Raw genomic sequence first — 17,908 nt, forward strand, 5'->3', positions numbered from 1 at the left:
TGTGTGTGTGTGTGTGTGTGTTTCTCCACTGTCAGATCAAATCTCACATGAACAAAGTGCATTATTGCACTTTTCAGATTCTAATAAATCTATAATTTGGATGATTTTCCAAATTAATTAGTCTTGTTACTCTGTTTCATAAGCAAATTTTCATCATAATTTCAACAGAATAATTTCATGATTACTTTCGTTTATTTTTATTATACTTAAGTTTATTTTGAAAGTAATCACCGGAACTGAGCATGCCATTATGTCTGCTTTAACGCGTGCTTTTTTTTTTTTTTTTGTGTTTACCTAAATCAATAACCTAAAAAACGCCACTTACAGCCTCATAGATCTGATGGAAACTGCTGTGTAGTGATAATTTTCCGTGGGCTCATTATATGAGCGACCCCTTTCACCATATACAAATAATATTAAAATATCAAATAATATTAGATCTGTTTCAAATAATCACTTATAAGATCAAGTAGGTCTGTAAACTGCCATGGTTCTGGTATGAACATGAACTGGTCTCCACAGCAGCTCTGTAGAGATATAATCATTACCAACACGCAGTTACACAACGTGACCACTGGTGGGCAGCGAACACATGATTTACACATGATACCACACACACTTCCGGTGACAACTTTCAAAATAAGATGACTAGGAGACGCCGGTGTTAAATAATGAGCTGACCACAGCCCAATGTGTAAATGAGGGACCGACATTCACTGTGATAGTATTTACTGTTTATTTACTCTACTTTATTATTTACATGAGGCAAAGCTTCATAATGTTTGGAATTAGAGAACAGATTAAATTAGTACCGACATGGGTGTGAACACCGTTATCGATGCTCATCAGTATAAATATGTGCCTGAGAGGAACCATCTGTAAGAGCAGCGAGTCTGGTTCAGAGGCCACGCCCGGTTAGGGCTACCCTGTCTGTGATTGGACGCATTTGCTAGGTGTAGGCGGGGTTAGAATCTAGACTCCGACTGTGATTGGGCCTTTACAACGCCTGTCTACTTGCTGTTGTTTCATTGGTTGCCTGACGAGGGGATTAACGTGAAAACGCTCTGCTTACAATGAATCACAATGGAGACCAAATAGGGGCTCGCACGAATTCAGGCTTTTAATTTATTTATACCATAAAGTTAGATTTTTGCTGGTAGAGTCGGAAGTCTGTAGGTCGTAATTTGACACGTAACTCTTGGCAGGAAAACAAGTTGCGGACCGATCCCCAAGTGTCTCTACAAGTGTTTTGAACAAGGAAATGGTTTCAGGCTAACGTTATGTAGCAAGCTAATCTCACTCACCCATTCGTAAACTATTTCTCATCTTACGGACTGTTTTAAATACCACACTAAGGTAAGTACGTTTAGTTAGTTCGCTCTTTTACTATGGGCACCCATTCATGTCGACTCAGGGACTAGTTAACAGGAATAACATGAGGACAACCACCGTCAGCAGATAGTGGGCTTAAATCTGGGTCACAGTCTTCGCCATGTCAGTGTAGGGAGGAAGAGGGCAATATCAACTGGTTAGATGTGCTCATATTCACCTTTTATATTTGTTAACAGATCAATGCGGTGTGAAACCTGTTGGCTTGATCCTTTCCAGGCATGACCGAGTACAAGCTTGTGGTAGTGGGGGCAGGAGGCGTGGGGAAGAGCGCTCTCACCATCCAGCTCATCCAGAACCACTTCGTTGATGAATATGATCCAACCATCGAGGTGAGAAACCAAATATTAGATAGTGTCCTGGGGAAAGTGTAATCATAGCCGAAGAAATAACAGTAATCTTGAGTTTTACATGAGACTACACAGTGTGAGTTATTCTCTGTCTGGACCATGGCACCGTGTTGGTTTACAGTTTTTAACACACACTGCAAAGTCATATCTGGTAGTGGATATCATCCAATATATCCTAAGTGATGTAATTCCCATTGAGCCACAAGGCAAGTTGAATAAAAAGTGGTGGAAGAAGTATTTGCTTTTATGTTTGCAGTATTTTACTTGCAAAGCTTGGGACAAGACACAAAGTTCTGTGTTTATGTGAGAATTCATATCCACTGCTGCAGATGTGTGTTAAGTTCTTATAAGTTCATGTAGGGTGGCCATTTCTATGTGCAGGGCGCAATACGTAAATGTAAAAATGCTGAATTGGAAGTCAAAGTCCTGCATTCAAAAGTTCTGTAAATAAAATTGTTGACTATTAGAAGTGAATGTATTCATTATGCTTTATAATGCCTGGGAGCCAGTTAATTAGATCTTACATTATATGATTATTATTGCTGATGTGTAAAAATGTAAGATATATTTTAATGTTGTAGCTGGGAAAGTTGGAGATAATTTCAACTGTTTTATTTATGCTATCTGTAAAAAAAAAAAAAAAAAAAAAAAAAGGTACTCTAGGAAACAACAGGTTGTACTGTCACAAATCTACTGTGACATCTTTGTTTCTCACATCGTTGCCGAGAAGTCACAAGTTTCTTGTAAATATCTTTTCAGACTGTTAAATATGTCAGGTTGTAAGTTAAGAGCAGTGTAACTGTGAGAAAAAAAAAAAAAATTATGGAAATCAGTATGATGCAATCCACTGTCAGATTTCTTGGCAGACATGTCAGGCACTGCTTGCATATTCACGCTGATGCTGTGTTACAGGACTCGTACAGAAAACAGGTGGTGATTGACGGAGAGACGTGTCTGTTGGACATCCTGGACACTGCAGGTCAGGAGGAGTACAGCGCCATGAGGGACCAGTATATGAGGACAGGAGAGGGCTTCCTCTGTGTGTTTGCCATCAACAACACCAAGTCCTTTGAGGATGTTCACCTCTACAGGTACAGGATGCTTCATGGATGCAGACTGCTGTTTCAGTAATGAAACACAGCTGGAGAGAGGAGCTTAAGTAATACTGTCAAATTAATTTTATCTACTGCACCATACTATGCTATGCGGGTTCAGACAGTCTAGGTTACTTCCTGGCTAGAAGGAACTGCACTGCTAATTATCTGTAACACATATCTACCAACAGGCTGAGAGTGGTTTCAAGTTCACTAGGGCCATTTGTATGCTACAGTCTGGTTCATATTCATATCTTTTAAATGCTGAGATTGTCAGCTGATGCCCCCTCTGAGGGCAGGTGATTGTAAGTCACTGTTCAGAGAGCAGGGTGGCCTCAATCTCTGAGGTGCTGTTGTGTGTGTCTCCACCCCAGAGAGCAGATCAACAGGGTGAAGGACAGTGACAGTGTTCCCATGGTACTGGTGGGGAATAAGAGCGACCTGAGCACCCGCACTGTGGAGACGCGACAGGCGCAAGAGTTGGCACGAAGCTACGGTGTGCCGTTTGTCGAGACCTCTGCCAAGACCAGACAGGTACGTAGGAAAGACGATAACCTGCGTTCACTTTGCATCAAGGCAAGCCTGTGTCTTGTTTGAGTAAATATTAGATAAAACTAATAATTAACAAAACAACATAATTTGCACTTGTAACAAATGTGCATTTTTCTGTTTCTGTCTTGCAGGGAGTGGAAGAAGCTTTCTATTCGCTGGTACGGGAGATTAGAAGATATAAGGAGACCAACCGCAGCAACAAGAAGAGCAAGAAGAACACTCAGAGACACTGCATTATACTATAGCAAACCACACACACAGCACTGGCATCCTTTATGGCACTTGTTTCATGCTCCCTCTCACACACTGCACCTCTTCTGTCACTTTGGAGACATCCAGACAGGGAAGCAGGCGCGGCAAAGCCCATTTTTTACTGCTGTCACAGTTTCCACTAACAGTATGTCGCTACAAGATTTGCCATATATCCATCCAATGTGCAGAGTCCGTTTAACGCTGTGAATTCAGTTGGCTTTTTTGTTTTGATGATCAAACAATTAGAGGCTGCAGTTTAAGTTGAGTGGTATGTTTTGTTTTTTTTTTTTGGCTAAGGAAAAAAAATGATTTGAGTCTGTGGTAGAATTTTTTTTTTTTCGAAAACCTGTGAGATGTTGTCTGTACAGATAATTCTCTTTTTCTAATGATAAATCGTCCGGCCAGTGTTTTCAGCTCCTCTTAACTTTAGGGGTCAAGGGTTTTTTTTTTTAAGAACTCAATGTGCTGTTCAGCGTACATTCGACTTCATGAGAAAACAGTACCTGAATGATTTGGATACTTTTTTTCCCGTTTTGCTTCCAGACAGATGTTTATTGTCTTCCCCTTCTGTTTTTTTTTCCATAGGTTTGTGTGTCCTCTGGGGCTTGAAACACAACAGCAGTGTATAGTTGGATTTTTTTTTTTCCACACAAAGACAGTGGGCCCTATCTTACACCCAGCACAAAGCAAAACGCAAGTTTCAGTCTGAGGCAGTTTTCATTTTCCCGTCCAGTTCCCACGTTGTTCAAATAGCAGATACACTTGTGTGGTCAGGTGCATTGTTGTCGCATCGCTTTCTGGAGGTAGCATAAAGCGATTGACCAGCAAAAAGTCTGAAGTCATTGGCACAGTATTTCACTTTTGTTTTAAGGGTGCATTATCAAGGATAATATGTGCCCATGTGAACGGGTGCGCAACATACAGCAGCTGCCTGTTACAAGCAGAGTGTGCTGGAAATGCACTTCAGAAGTTTGGACAAGTCAAAATACAGACTCAGAGGGTCGGAGCACTCTTTTACTACCTGGGAAATCTGCCACAGCGATTCCCATAGATTAAATTAGTCCCAACACAGTTTCATAACGAACTGAAAATTTAAGTACACCTTTTATAATATAACGTAAAAGAATGTTGTGATGTGTGCCGTTGCTTCTTTGTAGAGCTGTGAGCGGCGCATCGATTAGCTCGGCCCTTCCTTTCCCACGCGTGCTGCTTGCCAGGACTGGGCTCACTGGTCAGTCACAATATGTAATTGACTCGTCACAAGCATGCTCCCTGTGAAACACTGCGCCGTTTATAATAGCAATGTGCCAAGCGCGGCTGGCTTTTAAAGGGAATGGGAGATGGCATTCTGATCAGTTTATTGTATTTTACGCCCAAAACACTCCCATGATTAATTAAGAGAGTAAACAGAACCCTTTTGAACCACGTGCCTGGCGCAGCAACTGTTTTTTCCGCTGTTGAAATAGTGGAAGTGGACATGGACACACCCTAAATGCACTTGCGCCATGCGCTTTAGCCTGTGTGTTTTGGACTGTTAAAACAGAGCCCTGAATAGCATCACCACAGTAACGAAAGCCTCAATTGTGTTCCAGACTCCTAGGTGCACTTTATTCATTTCCTGTTATGTGTTTAGTTTTTGTAAAAATTTAGGATTAGTGGTAGGGCCATTTAAAAGTTTACTCAGGAATATGGTGTTTCATCAGGAACTGAAGAATAACAGACTGAGAGCTGTGTCAAATGATTGGTTGAAATCTGCTGCCTGTTTCCATCATTAACTCGTCATTTGACAGGTCGGCCCTGCTGTTTGCTCCACACAGTCACACTGTATTCCAAAGTCCACTTTTTAAAGCAATTTATATGTCGGTCCCAGTGTTGTTGATGGTTGTAAGTCACTGTGTCCAAGCACAGTTGATGCTACACCACACTCTACCAGAGCATGTAGTGTGTGCAAATATGCATGTGATAATACATGAAACCATTGAAACCAGTGTTTAACTTAGTCTCACAGCGACAGTCATGGTATCTGATCATACGCATATTCAATAGCGCAACCATTTTTTTTTATAGCAGTGTTTGTCTTCTTTGATAATTACCATCACTAGTAAATGTAATGGATGGTTAAATTTCTATTTTTGTAGCATTACAAACAGTTATCCCCAGTTTAAAAAAAACCCAGCATCTGCATTAAGAAACTGCTGTTCACATAGTTACTAAAATGAGCTGAGTTGTATCCTGCTAACAGAGGTGAATCCATCTATGAAGGATTCCCACTTTTCTTTGGTGTAAAACCAACAGGCTCCTCATCTGGACTTAATGTAATTCCATTGTAAAAAAAAATATATGGAGTAACGCTTAAAAAAAAAAAAAAAAAAAAAAAAACTTGATTTGATCTGAACAAGCCTGTCACTGACAGCTATGTGAATTCTGTAATGCAATCTGCTGTAATGAACAAGTAAATGTCTGTAGCTTTTACATCTTGTCTGTTTTGTTGATTCTCGAAAGATGTGGTCCATGAAAAGAACTGCCCAGCACACAAAACAAGTAGAGAAAGTGGTGTGTTTACACCAGATCTGATGTGTAAGTTTTGATCATACAGACCTCTTCTTCTACATCTTTCAAGAAGGAAGAAAAAATACTACATCCAGTTTTCTCCTTCAAACGTTAAAGATGATCTGGGTTTTCGTAACAAATCAGTGAAGAGGAAGGTGGTTGTGTGTGAATGTGGTTTATGAGGTGAAACGATGAAGAGGAAGCCAATCAAGTTCCTCTTTTAATTTCTGTAAAACTCCACACTTTTACTTTGATGTCAAATTTAGATTGGGGAATGTACAACTGAGCAGGCAGGTTCATACACTATAAACCTCTTGACATACTGGACACGTCACATTTACAGTTACTTTCTGGTGTGTTCGACGGCAGTGTGGTTAATCACTTCAAATGTGTTTTTTGCAATGATTGTTAAATAAGTAATGATCATTCCTGAAAGCCCAAAAAGAGTAGATTGCTTTTTGGTTTTATTTTACAAAAAGATACTACTTAATGTCACTTTATTCATATTAGAAAATATAGCAAATAGTGCGATATATATGCATTTTCACAGCACTAAAAAAACGTAGAAAAAGAAAAACAAAGAGTCCAAAGTTATCTGAAATGAGGCACAGGAGGAATGAGAGTGTGTGTGCCCCTTGCTCACCATCCGAAACGAGACACCAGCTTACTCTGGTCATCCAGATCTTTCTGAACCTTCTTCCTCATGTAGAAGATGGGACAATCCCGGCTGCAGGGGAGCGAGGAGGGACAGTGTTACTGGAGATAAAGGACTGCAAGTGTGTGCTCAGCCATGATTCCACAATAAACACAGTTATACTAAATGATATTAGTATTACACAGTTATACTAAATATGTGCTTGTGTACTGTATATGTACCTGGTACAGAGCACATCCTCATGGAGGGAGCCCTGACAACGCTGACACTGAGTCCACAGACGAGAGAAACGTTCCTCCAGTGCGTTCAAGTGAAAGATCTGTAATTAAAACCTAAATGTTAGCTACACATTACACATTTGTTTTTGCATATCACCCCCTTGGTCCTCTGGTAACAAATTTAAAACAATCAAATTAATGTATTAATAGTTTGTGGTGTTAAAAAAAAAAAAACACATTTTAACCAGCACACTGATCTATAGCAGCCCAGAAGTAAACAATTATCAAATTAGACTCTGTTTGATTATATGATATTAAAATAGGCATGATGCAGTGTTTAACTAAATTTACTAAAATACATTTGATATCACATTCTTCTTAATGAAATCACTGAGCTCCACCAGAGGGCAATATGGACATAAACACCAGACAGCCACTGCCTGGAAATAAGACATTTCCAGGCAGTGGCTGCCTGGAAATTCACTAAATGACTGTTAGTGAAGAAAACCAAAACATCAAGTAATTTATTTAGTCATTCATCTTGCCTACCTCCTTTTGGTACAGTTCAGACTCCTTCTTCTTACAGAAATCACACACAGCCGCTGCAACGACACACGTGTTAGATGTTGCACACATCATATAAAACCCCCACCCAAACTTCCTACTGTATATACAAATATAAAGATTAACTGGTCTTATGCCCAAAAAATGAAGAGTTACTGTTTATCCAAAAGCAAAATATCTTGTTTAATTCAAAGTCTCACCTAAAGTCACAAAGGGAATATCAAAGTAGAGAAAAAATAATCTCAAAATACTGAGCACACGTACTGTCCGTCTTGAGCACAGCTTTGCAGCCGATACAGGTGCTCCTCTTCTGGGCGAATGCCATGAGGCCCCCGACCTTCGAGGTCAACACAGTCTTACAGCGTGTGTGGTCACCCTCTGAAACACACCACAAATTCAACAGCGCCATTAAAATCCAAAAACCTTGAGAAGATGACACAGAACAAGTTAAGTTTCATCAATTTAACTAGTAACTAGTCTTCATTATATCGCCTTGTGTTTTGGCAACACTTAAGTTGTTATAAAGTTGAAAATGTTACATTTGAGTCTGAGGATCCCTGCAGATGCTGATTATTTTGATGATTAGTCTATAGATTACTCAGTCAGTGGTTTATACTTTAAATTGTCAAGAATAATGCTCAAAAGCTAATTTGCCTAAATTGTAACAACAAGGCCATGATGTGAGTGTGTTTGGACTCACTGAGCAGGACACTCTCTGCCTTGCTCTCTCCCAGGATGGGCTCAAATATTCTCAGCAGGGGCTTGGACAGCTGCTGTTCCAGGTAGTACTGGGTGTCGATGGGAATGTTGTTCTCCAGCACATAGATTGGGTCCTGACACAACATGCGGAAGAATCAGGATCATCGTCAGGATTAAATATTTATTATAAGGAAATTAAACAAATGTGCACATTAAAAAAATCAATCAAAGACAACACTGCAGACCTCCGACTTCATGTATGCTGCTGCTCCCTTTGCCGCCTTGATAATGACGTAAGGAACTCGGTCTCCCAGGTTGGGCGCGCTGCCAGCATCTCTTTTCCTCATCCTGTTAAACATCGATATTAAAGTGTCGGTTCACCCATATCACACACGTTATTTTCCCTTTGAGTGTTATTTAAAATAAAGTGTCTCAGACCTCTCTGCCAGCTCCACGTGAGCCTGTTTGCCAGCGTACTCCTGGGCAGTGCGTGTCAGCTCCTTGGTGATGACCAGCTGGCTGATGTCGATGCGGTTGCACAGCAGGTCTGAGATCACTTCTTTTGCGTGAGCCACTGCACCCTGCGGATCCCTAAACACATCACATCAGCTGTGTTAGTTTTACACAGCATCAACAGCTCCCGTTAAGGTTCAACCAAACAGTAAGACTGAAAGTGAGTTTTTTTTTAGAAGCCAAATATCTGATTTTAAAAAATTGCAAACGGTGTATGTCACGATTTTCAATTCTTTCACTCCATTGAGTTCTATTCAGTATGTCAAAAAGGACTACATAAAATAAACAAAGACCAATAAAAATCATGAAAAGAGGAAATCACAGGAGCACCTCTTAAAAGATGCACTGATGTGCAATGAGTGTGTGTGTGTACCTGTCTATGAGGATTCTCTGCAGACAGGTGTTGATGAGGTTAGCCACCAGAGGGCAGTTGTCTCTGCGGACAGTCTCAATGCCTTTACAGTCCATCTTGTCATGCGTGTCTGCACTGGAGGAGAAATACAGGCCTGCGTACCGCTTCTTGTTGATCAGCAGGTATGGGTAGTACACCTGTGCAAGTGACAAAAATAAACTCTTATTAGCCGAGGGGGCACTAATTGCAGCAATAAACCAATATATATATTACGTTCACATGAATTTTACATAAAGTCAGAGGACTGGAATAATAGCAGTGGGGATTTTCAAAACAGTTTTTGCTAAAATCATATACAAAAACATTTTATGGATGTTACTGATGGCAGGCTAGACTCTTTCCTTTAGAGGAAAGGGGCACTTTAGGCCTTTTTAAGATATACAAATATTCTGTATGTCTCGAAATGACCAAAATATTCTCACAGTTTTAAAGAGTCCAACTTGATAGATTCAAATGTTAAATTGGGTTGGGACACATGAATGATAGGCCTCAGTTACAAATTTTACTGGGACAAATGTGACTCTGTGTGTGTGTGTGTGTGTGTGTGTGTGTGTGTGTGTGTGTGTATTGGACTGCTATTGTACCTTCTCAAACTCCAGTTTGATGGGTGGAGTGAAATGGGACGACACCCACTCTGCTGCCTCTTTCCCGATATCCATGGCCTCCCTTACTGTTGCAACTCCAAGCTTCACCATTACAGAGTCTGTGTCCCCATAAATGACCTTAACAGATGACAACAGATGAAAAATAAAATTAAACAGACACACGTCAGTGTCACCTTCCAGAAATGAACAAATCTGATACGTTATCTGTGTTATCACGTTACAAATGTGATATTTTAATCACAAAAAAAAGGAACAAAAGATCAAAGTTTGGTTCTGTATTAGTGGAGGGGAACCACATGTGTTCCTCACCTTGGCATCACCTTGGTAACCATTGGAAATTGTGTACTTAGACTCCACCAGCTGTTTGGTTTGCTCAATCATTTGCCTTCCAAAACCTGTGACGCTCTGGATGAGACAAAACAAAAGATTTAACTAAATTACCTGTGGTGTTGGAGTAAGCTTTCATTGGCCACAGAGCAAAACCTTCAGCCACTTTACAGGTCATGAGTTTCAGTGACTGAGAAAAACATGTGCAACAAAACTGCTCATGCAGTTGTCTCCACTCTCTGTGAGGGTCTTGTTTATCTATGTCAACTTTTCACAACAAAGCAAGAAACAGTTAAGCAGCTAGTTTTTACACTTAGAGTAGGTCTATTGTGTTTAATTCTTTTCATTTCTGCCACCACCTGTTCTGTGGTTTCTATTTCAACATTAATCTTCACACTACATCTTTGCTTTTTACCGCTTCTGCTCCAATTTCACATCTGTGCAGAACAGTGGGAAGAGTGACAACAACTGAAATGGGGACAACTTCATTTAGCATGAATGACAAACAGTTGTGTAGGCTCGGCATTGTAAAGATTTTATAAGTTTGAAAGTGGATTTGAAGTACAACAGTACAATCATACAACCTTTGACCCTCCTTTGGATGTGTACACAGGACTTGTTTGGGTTTTTCCCCTGTTTGACAACACCACAGTTTTCAACTCTGGATTTACTGGCTGCAACTGAAAACATAGGGCTTCTTGTGCTAACAAATGTAAGGGTAAACAAGGCCGCAGTGCTCTTCAGCTAATGAATTAATTATTCACACTAATCACACTATATAAATATGTAAACGTAAAGTGCAGTCACTTGTGTCATTCCGAGTTTTCATGCAGAGTCAAGTGCTCACCTGGGAGATCTCTAGGCAGGGCAGCTTGCCCACTTGGGCCCCTGTGAAGCCATAGACAGAGTTTGCACTGATCTTGAGGGCCAGCTGTCGGCCATCCAGCACCTGTTTCTTGAAAGGATCAGTTTCCTTCTTCAGCTCTGCTTTAGCCCTGTGGAAAGACCGAGGGACAAACTGAGAAGGAAGTCACATCTGGCTGATTTATGGGCACACCAACAAAATGTTTTTCCGCTTTATATAATATTCACTACTTGTGAACCAGAGGATCAAAAAGTTAACTACTCGCTAAAGTTCAGGTCTATATGTTGTTGTCACTTATTTGAACTGATTCAAACCTCTTTCTGGCAGACAGCAGGTTCTCCAGGATCTCAGGTAGAAGTCCTTTCCTCACCGAGCTCTTCACAAACTGATCACCAGTCGGAGTCTTGATGAAGTCCTCAGGTGACAGGCTGAAGACACAATCAACCACTTCACTTATTTGTTCACATTGTCAATACTAGACAAATGCATCTAAATGCATGCTTACTTGGTCATTGAGAAACAATCAAAGAAGAATTAATGAATTACACTACCTTAAGTTGCTATGCATTTCAGTGTTTCAGGTACAAAAGTCTGTACGGTGGCTAAACATTTCACCTGACAGAATACGATAGAGGAAAATGTAAAGCTCTTTAAATCCACCCCTACCCTTGATAACTTTAATGACTCATTAGTTTTTTGACAGTTGCCTCAAACTGATGTCTGAGCAGGAAAAAAATAACCTCAGAAAGGCAAACTGCTCACAGATTCTCAAGATAACCTACCATATAGAGTAATAAAAAAGAAATACTGACCCTAATTTCTCCACTGAGCCCCTCTGCAGCAGGGTGGTGTAGCACAGATTGTGAGCCATCATGATGGACGGGTACAAGGAGGAGAAATCCAGGGTGGTAATGGGAACGCTGTAATACCTACACAGAGAAGAAGGTGGTGAGGGAAGGAATATGACAAGCTTGTGCCTACAAAACCCATAAAACCAAGAGAGGCGTCAAACACTCACATAAACAAACATCAGACTTACATACCCTTTCTCTGGCTCAATGACAGTGGCTCCTGTGTAGTCTTCTCCTCCTTCCGTCTTTACAACAGGCATGACCAGGTCCTGTTTCATGGCCTAAACATGTACAAACACTTAAGAGTGATCATCTTTAAAGCTGCATGTATTCAGTAACTATTCAGTAATTCCATATGTTTGCCTTTGTTACCTGTCGCAGTAGCTGTGAGACAACTTTGATCTGCTGTCCTCTTGACAGCAGGTACGTGAGAGGCACACCTGTCACTCGGGCCATCTCCATGTAGTTAATCACACACATCAGCTTCTGCAGCAGGCGCAGTGGGAGGTAGGCGTCTTTTAGACAGTAGACAGCCAAACGTCTGCGAGTCTGTTCGTTGCCATTCTGAGATGGAGGTGGAGAAGGGGAGAACAACAGATGAGTGACTACAACAACAGCAACAGGTTTCTTCAAGAAGCTCACATATTTATTTTGACGGCATTATAGAAATATCACCCAAATGTTTAAATACTGATTAATGAGGGCGGTCAAATCTGCAGAGCTTTGAAAGACAGCCAGCTCTCTTCCAGGAGCAACAAGGTTACCTGCAGATCAGTGATGATGGAGTGCTGTACATCCTCCTTCTGTTCTTGCAGGAAGTGGAAACTCACAGCATTGAGTGTGTATGAGCGCAGTTTATAGTCCCTGAGGAGCACCTGGTAACACGGACACCCCAGTCAGTTTACACTCAGTCTTTTCCTGAATCAACTAATTGAAGCAATGCACCAAATATTACCGGTATGGTAACTTAACTGTTGTTTAATTATAATATACAATAGTAAGTTCTGACCTGCAGCAGATCAAACTGAACTCGGCCCTCCATGTTAATGGTCTTGTTCTCTCTGCGGCCCATCTGTTTGCTCTGGAAGTTTAGATCTCGCAAGACTGACTTGATTCCTCGCACTCGGCCCAAGTAGGGAAACAGGTTCACCTAAACACATTTAGGGATGTTTTATTCCAAACATAAAAGGGAGATTTCTACTTCAAATACATTTTACAGGGGTAGTTAAGTGACACTCAACAGATGCTTAATCTGCCAAGAACATTTGAGGCTTTGGTACTGGATCAAAGAAATAAATAAATGTGGCCTCATCTAACCTTTAAAGCAGCAGCTCTGTTCAGCAAGTAGGGAAAGTCAAAGTTTTGAATGTTGTATCCAGTGATGATGTCTGGGTCCACTGTCCTCAAAAACTCTGCCCAGCTCTGCTCACACAGACGTTAACAGACAAACAACAAAACATTACAGAAGGGAGTGAAGAAAACATCAAAATGTGTTTGTCTTTCAGTGCCTTACTGAAGCTGACATATTTACCTGCAGCAGCTGTTTCTCCTGTGTGAAGCACAATATCTGAGAGCCCACAATGCTGGCGCATGACTGAAGGGTGAACACGGTGCGAATGAAGGGCTCTGTCTCACCCTGACGCTGGACCATAGATGCTATCTGAATCACAGGATCTTTATCTGCCTCTGGGAAGATTCCTGGAAAGAAAAGAGTTAAAATCCAAGTTAGTCAAACTCTACATTTGCTTTTCTTTCACCTATAATCAGGCCTTGTTTATGTGTTTAAAATGTATGCTGGGGTAACAGATTGCATGCTGTATGATGAGAAACCCAGAGATAAATAAAGAACTGCACCTTTTCTTCCTGCGCATTCGATGTCAAAGCTCAGGACCCTGAGTGGTGCGATCCTCTGCCAGTCTCCCTCTGCTGGGTGACTTATCAAATCCATCCATCCCACATCCACCTCATATTGACACAAGGACACCTGATGACCAAAAATAGGAAGAGAAAGTTCATGAACACTGTTGATGAAAGCCAGACAAAACAGATAGCACCAAGTGAACCACTTTGGGCTGGACTGTATCGAGATATTCATCTTTGGATATATTGCCTACATGCCAGCCAGGTCTACAACTGAGCAGCATAAACACAAGCCAGATTGCGTCATGACGTTAAGACATTAAAAAGACCTACCTTGCCCGGGCACTGAGAATCTGTGTCCCCCATGCTCTTCTCCTCGCGCACCCTGTACTTGCCTTTGGGAAGTTCAATCCAGCAGCATCCCACCACATCACTGTCCACCATAAACCTGACAACACAGAAAGGTTCATTTAGCTGAAAAATAGGTAGGTTTCCCCGATCACATGTTCAAGACTAGAAGTAGAGAGATATTCAGCCAGACATGTCAGTGTGTTAAGCAGAATCTCTATTGCACACACACACCTGATTTCAAAATCTATATTTGCCTCGTAGGACTGGTAAGACTGGACGGGGAAAGGTCCAAACTTTAAGCCCTGCTCCAGCAGTCTCTTTGCAGGCGCAATGAGACGAGGCATTGCCATGGTTATCCGCAAGAAATCCAGACTGCGTTTCCCATGGTAACCATACATGCCTGTAGGAGAAGGAAAAAAGAAGTTTAGATTCTCAATTGACGGTGAAAGCATAGAGTCATAGTATAAAGTAAGAAAATTACATCATCAATAACAGCTTCATATAAGGAGGTCAATTTATTTATTATGTCCTTTGTAACTAGGATCAGCCTTCTGAGTTTGAATTAGTTAGATCAAAGACCATACATGAGAGTATTTGAACATCATTTGTCCTCACTCTCTTTGCGGGTGATGTCCACAGCCAACACTGTGATGGAAATGTTGTCCTTATTGGAGCGCATGTCCTTCAAGACAGCAGCGTTCAACTCTCTTTTAAAGTCACCCAGGAAATCAGATTTGAACCCTTTTCAAAGAAAACAGAAAGAGTTATTATTAAATATTTACTGACAGTGACACACACTCGTATTTATATATTAACAAAACAACAACAACAACAACAACAACTAATACTCACCACTTGGTGCAGGAACATAGAAATAAGGCGCAAAACCATGAACATGGCAGCAAACGCTGTTGCCACTGTCTGTCACCCCAAACATCCGAATGATCGGGACCTTTCCCTGTAACTGTCCGGGCATGCCCGCCACTGCAGCCCCTGCATAAAAAAAAGGAGAGAGCAACTTTGGTACCATTTCTTCTCGCATACAACAATGGAGCATTAGAGTAGATGGTTATGTTCTACACCCTTGTTTAGATCCAAATAATAAATCAAATATGTGTGAAATAGTTGAAAACAGAGAATAAACTATGTGAATCTGGAACAGCTCTACGTAATATGATTAACCTCATTTTTATAATGCTAACGACGGCATATGTCACAGAATTAAGTCTATGTTATCTTGGTTCTGGCTTCAACATAAACCCTTTGTGATAATTACCTATATAATAGTCGAGGTCAATCTGCTGAAACACCAAAGTATCAGATGATGGGTCCACTGTAGGAGCATGAGGCCGCTGCCAGCGAGGGTTAATGTTTGTTGAGAAGAGGTCACCTGAGAGAACAAGGAGGTAATAAATAATTCATTATGTAAATGGGGTACAGCTAAGAAGCGAGAGAATTATGAGAAGTTGAAACAAACAAACAGGTCTGCATATCATTTACAAAACTCTATCTCTGCCACCTGTGGCTGTGTACTTCTCTGTGCATCACTCACCGACAGGAATAACATCATGTCCTGCCTGCCCCTCCATCCCCTCTGCCTCCATCTCTGCATCATCAAACATGGATAATTCCTCTTCAAACTGCGATGGACTGTCCTCCCATTCACCTGCCGTTTTACCCCGTTTGGCCTGAGATGCACCGCCCATGTAAGGGCCGCCATTGCGTCTTTTATAATCCATGCCAACAACAAACCTTATAGACAGAAGACATGTTAAGGAAGATGATTAGAGAGAGAAAAAAATTTAAGCAGGCACATATGATAACATAGCAATAAACCCTTGATGATAGCAGTAATGAATATAGTCAGAATAAGGCATAGGTATTGAAACCAAGAAAACCAGCCAAGACAATACTGTACATACAATATGAAAGCTTGGACAGAAAGGAAAAGAAACAATGACTTAATAATGCTTGTGTTAATATTCCTTGCACTGTCAGAATATATTTGGCACATACAGCATATGCTTAGAAACCGTGATTGTTATGGTGGGCTTACTGTGAATACTAGTGAAACTAAATTACACTGCTGTCAGATATCAAATATATATATATATATATATATATATATATATATTGTGATACATAATAGGCCAAGTACAGGCTGTTTTCTTAGTGGCGTAACATTAATGGGAACCATAAACAACATAAAAGGAGAATGAAGCAGTGTAAGGAAGGTAAACAGCGACACAGCAGGACATTAAATCATAGTAGGAATGATGTAAAAAGGTCATGTGGTTGGTAAGAAGAAGCCCCAGCATATGAGAGATTTCCCTCCATTCTGCACACAATGTAGTCATTCAGGCATTTTCCGAGCATGGCTGTTGCTGTCCGCCTCGTAACACACAACATCAGGTTACAGTCATCATCACAACGAGGTGCTGTAGTTAGCTGCGCTATTCCAGTTAAGTGCACTTACGGCTAATGTTGATAATTCATCCACATGTGAATGGTGTAAAGTCGACATTTCTTTGTAAGACATAATATATGTTAACTTAAGTGTTCCAGTGGTAAACTTCATGTCGAGATATTTTTTTTTTTGTTGTTGTTGCAGCTGCTTTCTTTTGTAACAAGCTACAGCAGAAAGCTAGCAAGAGCGAGTGTAAACACACAACAGTCTAGCGCCAAGACCGATCTTATCTAGTCGTTACTGAGCTCTCTGTGAAACCTGCCCACACAAGTTGTCAGCGGCCGATGCTTTTCTAACGACAGATATAAATACCTATAAAAGTTACCTCTTGACAACAGCCCCCCGGTTGACAACAGCTCCCGCCACTCGTCTTCAATTTGTGAACTTTCACCGGCGAAAGCGCGGAAAATTTCCGTTTTGTTACTGAACCCAATAGCGAAGCAATGGACAGTGACGACACAGGCAGGGCGGAAACTCAGTTGTAATGAGGAGGAAGTAGTACGCAGCTTGTCCATACCTCATAAATTAAAAAGACCGTGTGTTCCCGGCAAATTTACGTCAGAGTGCACGCAGCAAAGAGGGAGGGAAAACGGCTCCACAACTACAGAAAAAAGTCTTTGAATTTTATTTATGTTTTTATATTATCTATATGCAAGATTAACAACTTACCAAAACTAAATCCTTTATCTATTTATATTTAAATTAAAGGCACGAAATTATACACACAGCAACCCTCCTACAAACAAGGAGGTAAACATTTTAAGCTTGACAGATAGATAGATAGATAGATAGATAGATAGATAGATAGATAGATAGATAGATAGATAGATAGATAGATAGATAGATAGATAGATAGATAGATATCTGACATTACTTGATGTCAGGTTTTGGATTATAATAATAATAATGCAGTAAGTATGGGGAAAGCAACAGTGTTTAATAATGCACAGATATTACCCCAGACCTTTAAATGGCAATATTTACTTTGGTTAATGATGAACTCAGTTTGGAGCCTTCTGGACTGGAGGTCACATAATATTATTATCACACACTGTGACACACTACTATTAAAAATATCAGTACCTCAGAGTGTGTTTCTAACTGATTGATTAGTCAGTTATTGTATTAGTTGATCGATGCATAATGATTGCTAACTTTTTTTGATAATCAGTTAATCATTTAGGTCCAGCAAACATCTTGAACATGGCGGTCCTAGGTGCCTTAGTGTGACAATTACTTTTCCTTGCCTTGTATGATCGAAAAGTGAAAATAATTAGATTTTGGTTTTTGGATGGATAAAACAAGACACTTGATGACATGACTCTGGGCTCTGT

At 40.6% G+C, this 17,908-nt stretch overlaps 2 protein-coding genes across 3 annotated transcripts; one reads left to right on the forward strand and one right to left on the reverse strand.

Annotated features, from left to right (window-relative positions):
- Positions 1-1,055: 1,055 nt before the first annotated feature.
- Positions 1,056-6,109, forward strand: LOC139618245 (GTPase KRas). Of its 2 annotated transcripts, none has more exons than XM_071474014.1 (5): positions 1,056-1,356; positions 1,609-1,721; positions 2,652-2,830; positions 3,208-3,367; positions 3,517-6,109. In XM_071474014.1, exons 2-5 carry the CDS (start codon positions 1,611-1,613, stop codon positions 3,628-3,630), a joined length of 564 nt encoding a protein of 187 aa, XP_071330115.1. In that variant the 5' UTR covers positions 1,056-1,356; positions 1,609-1,610; the 3' UTR covers positions 3,631-6,109. The 2 variants fall into 2 exon arrangements, with proteins under 2 accessions (XP_071330115.1, XP_071330117.1); XM_071474016.1 differs by having other exon boundaries at positions 1,218-1,356; positions 1,569-1,721; positions 3,517-3,770.
- Positions 6,110-6,634: 525 nt separating this feature from the next.
- On the reverse strand, positions 6,635-17,030 carry pold1 (polymerase (DNA directed), delta 1, catalytic subunit). Its single transcript, XM_071474007.1, has 27 exons — positions 16,900-17,030; positions 15,660-15,859; positions 15,384-15,497; positions 14,960-15,100; positions 14,723-14,848; positions 14,339-14,507; positions 14,090-14,204; positions 13,751-13,880; positions 13,428-13,594; positions 13,214-13,318; positions 12,906-13,046; positions 12,661-12,771; positions 12,269-12,460; positions 12,089-12,177; positions 11,858-11,974; positions 11,360-11,473; positions 11,028-11,175; positions 10,163-10,258; positions 9,833-9,970; positions 9,210-9,385; positions 8,762-8,914; positions 8,569-8,671; positions 8,325-8,457; positions 7,889-8,002; positions 7,610-7,662; positions 7,064-7,161; positions 6,635-6,914 (listed from the first exon to the last, which is right to left on the reverse strand). The coding sequence occupies exons 2-27, from the start codon at positions 15,844-15,846 to the stop codon at positions 6,827-6,829; spliced, it is 3,318 nt and encodes a 1,105-aa protein (XP_071330108.1). The 5' UTR covers positions 15,847-15,859; positions 16,900-17,030; the 3' UTR covers positions 6,635-6,826.
- Between the last annotated feature and the right edge of the window lie 878 nt (positions 17,031-17,908).

The sequence above is a fragment of the Trachinotus anak genome, unplaced genomic scaffold (assembly GCF_046630095.1).
Source record: "Trachinotus anak isolate AG129_WGS33_773 ecotype Australia unplaced genomic scaffold, CSIRO_AGI_Tana_v1 ptg000003l, whole genome shotgun sequence".
Lineage (NCBI taxonomy): Eukaryota > Metazoa > Chordata > Actinopteri > Carangiformes > Carangidae > Trachinotus > Trachinotus anak.

Coding starts and splice junctions, on each gene's coding strand:
- LOC139618245 (XM_071474014.1), top strand. CDS start 1,611: ATGACCGAGTACAAGCTTGTGGTAGTGGGGGCAGGAGGCGTGGGGAAG. Junction 1,722..2,651: donor AATATGATCCAACCATCGAG/GTGAGAAACCAA, acceptor GCTGTGTTACAG/GACTCGTACAGAAAACAGGT. Junction 3,368..3,516: donor CCTCTGCCAAGACCAGACAG/GTACGTAGGAAA, acceptor TCTGTCTTGCAG/GGAGTGGAAGAAGCTTTCTA.
- pold1 (XM_071474007.1), bottom strand. CDS start 15,846: ATGGATTATAAAAGACGCAATGGCGGCCCTTACATGGGCGGTGCATCT. Junction 13,047..13,213: donor ACAGAGCTGCTGCTTTAAAG/GTTAGATGAGGC, acceptor AAATGTGTTTAG/GTGAACCTGTTTCCCTACTT. Junction 8,458..8,568: donor CAGCATACATGAAGTCGGAG/GTCTGCAGTGTT, acceptor ATGTTGTGTCAG/GACCCAATCTATGTGCTGGA.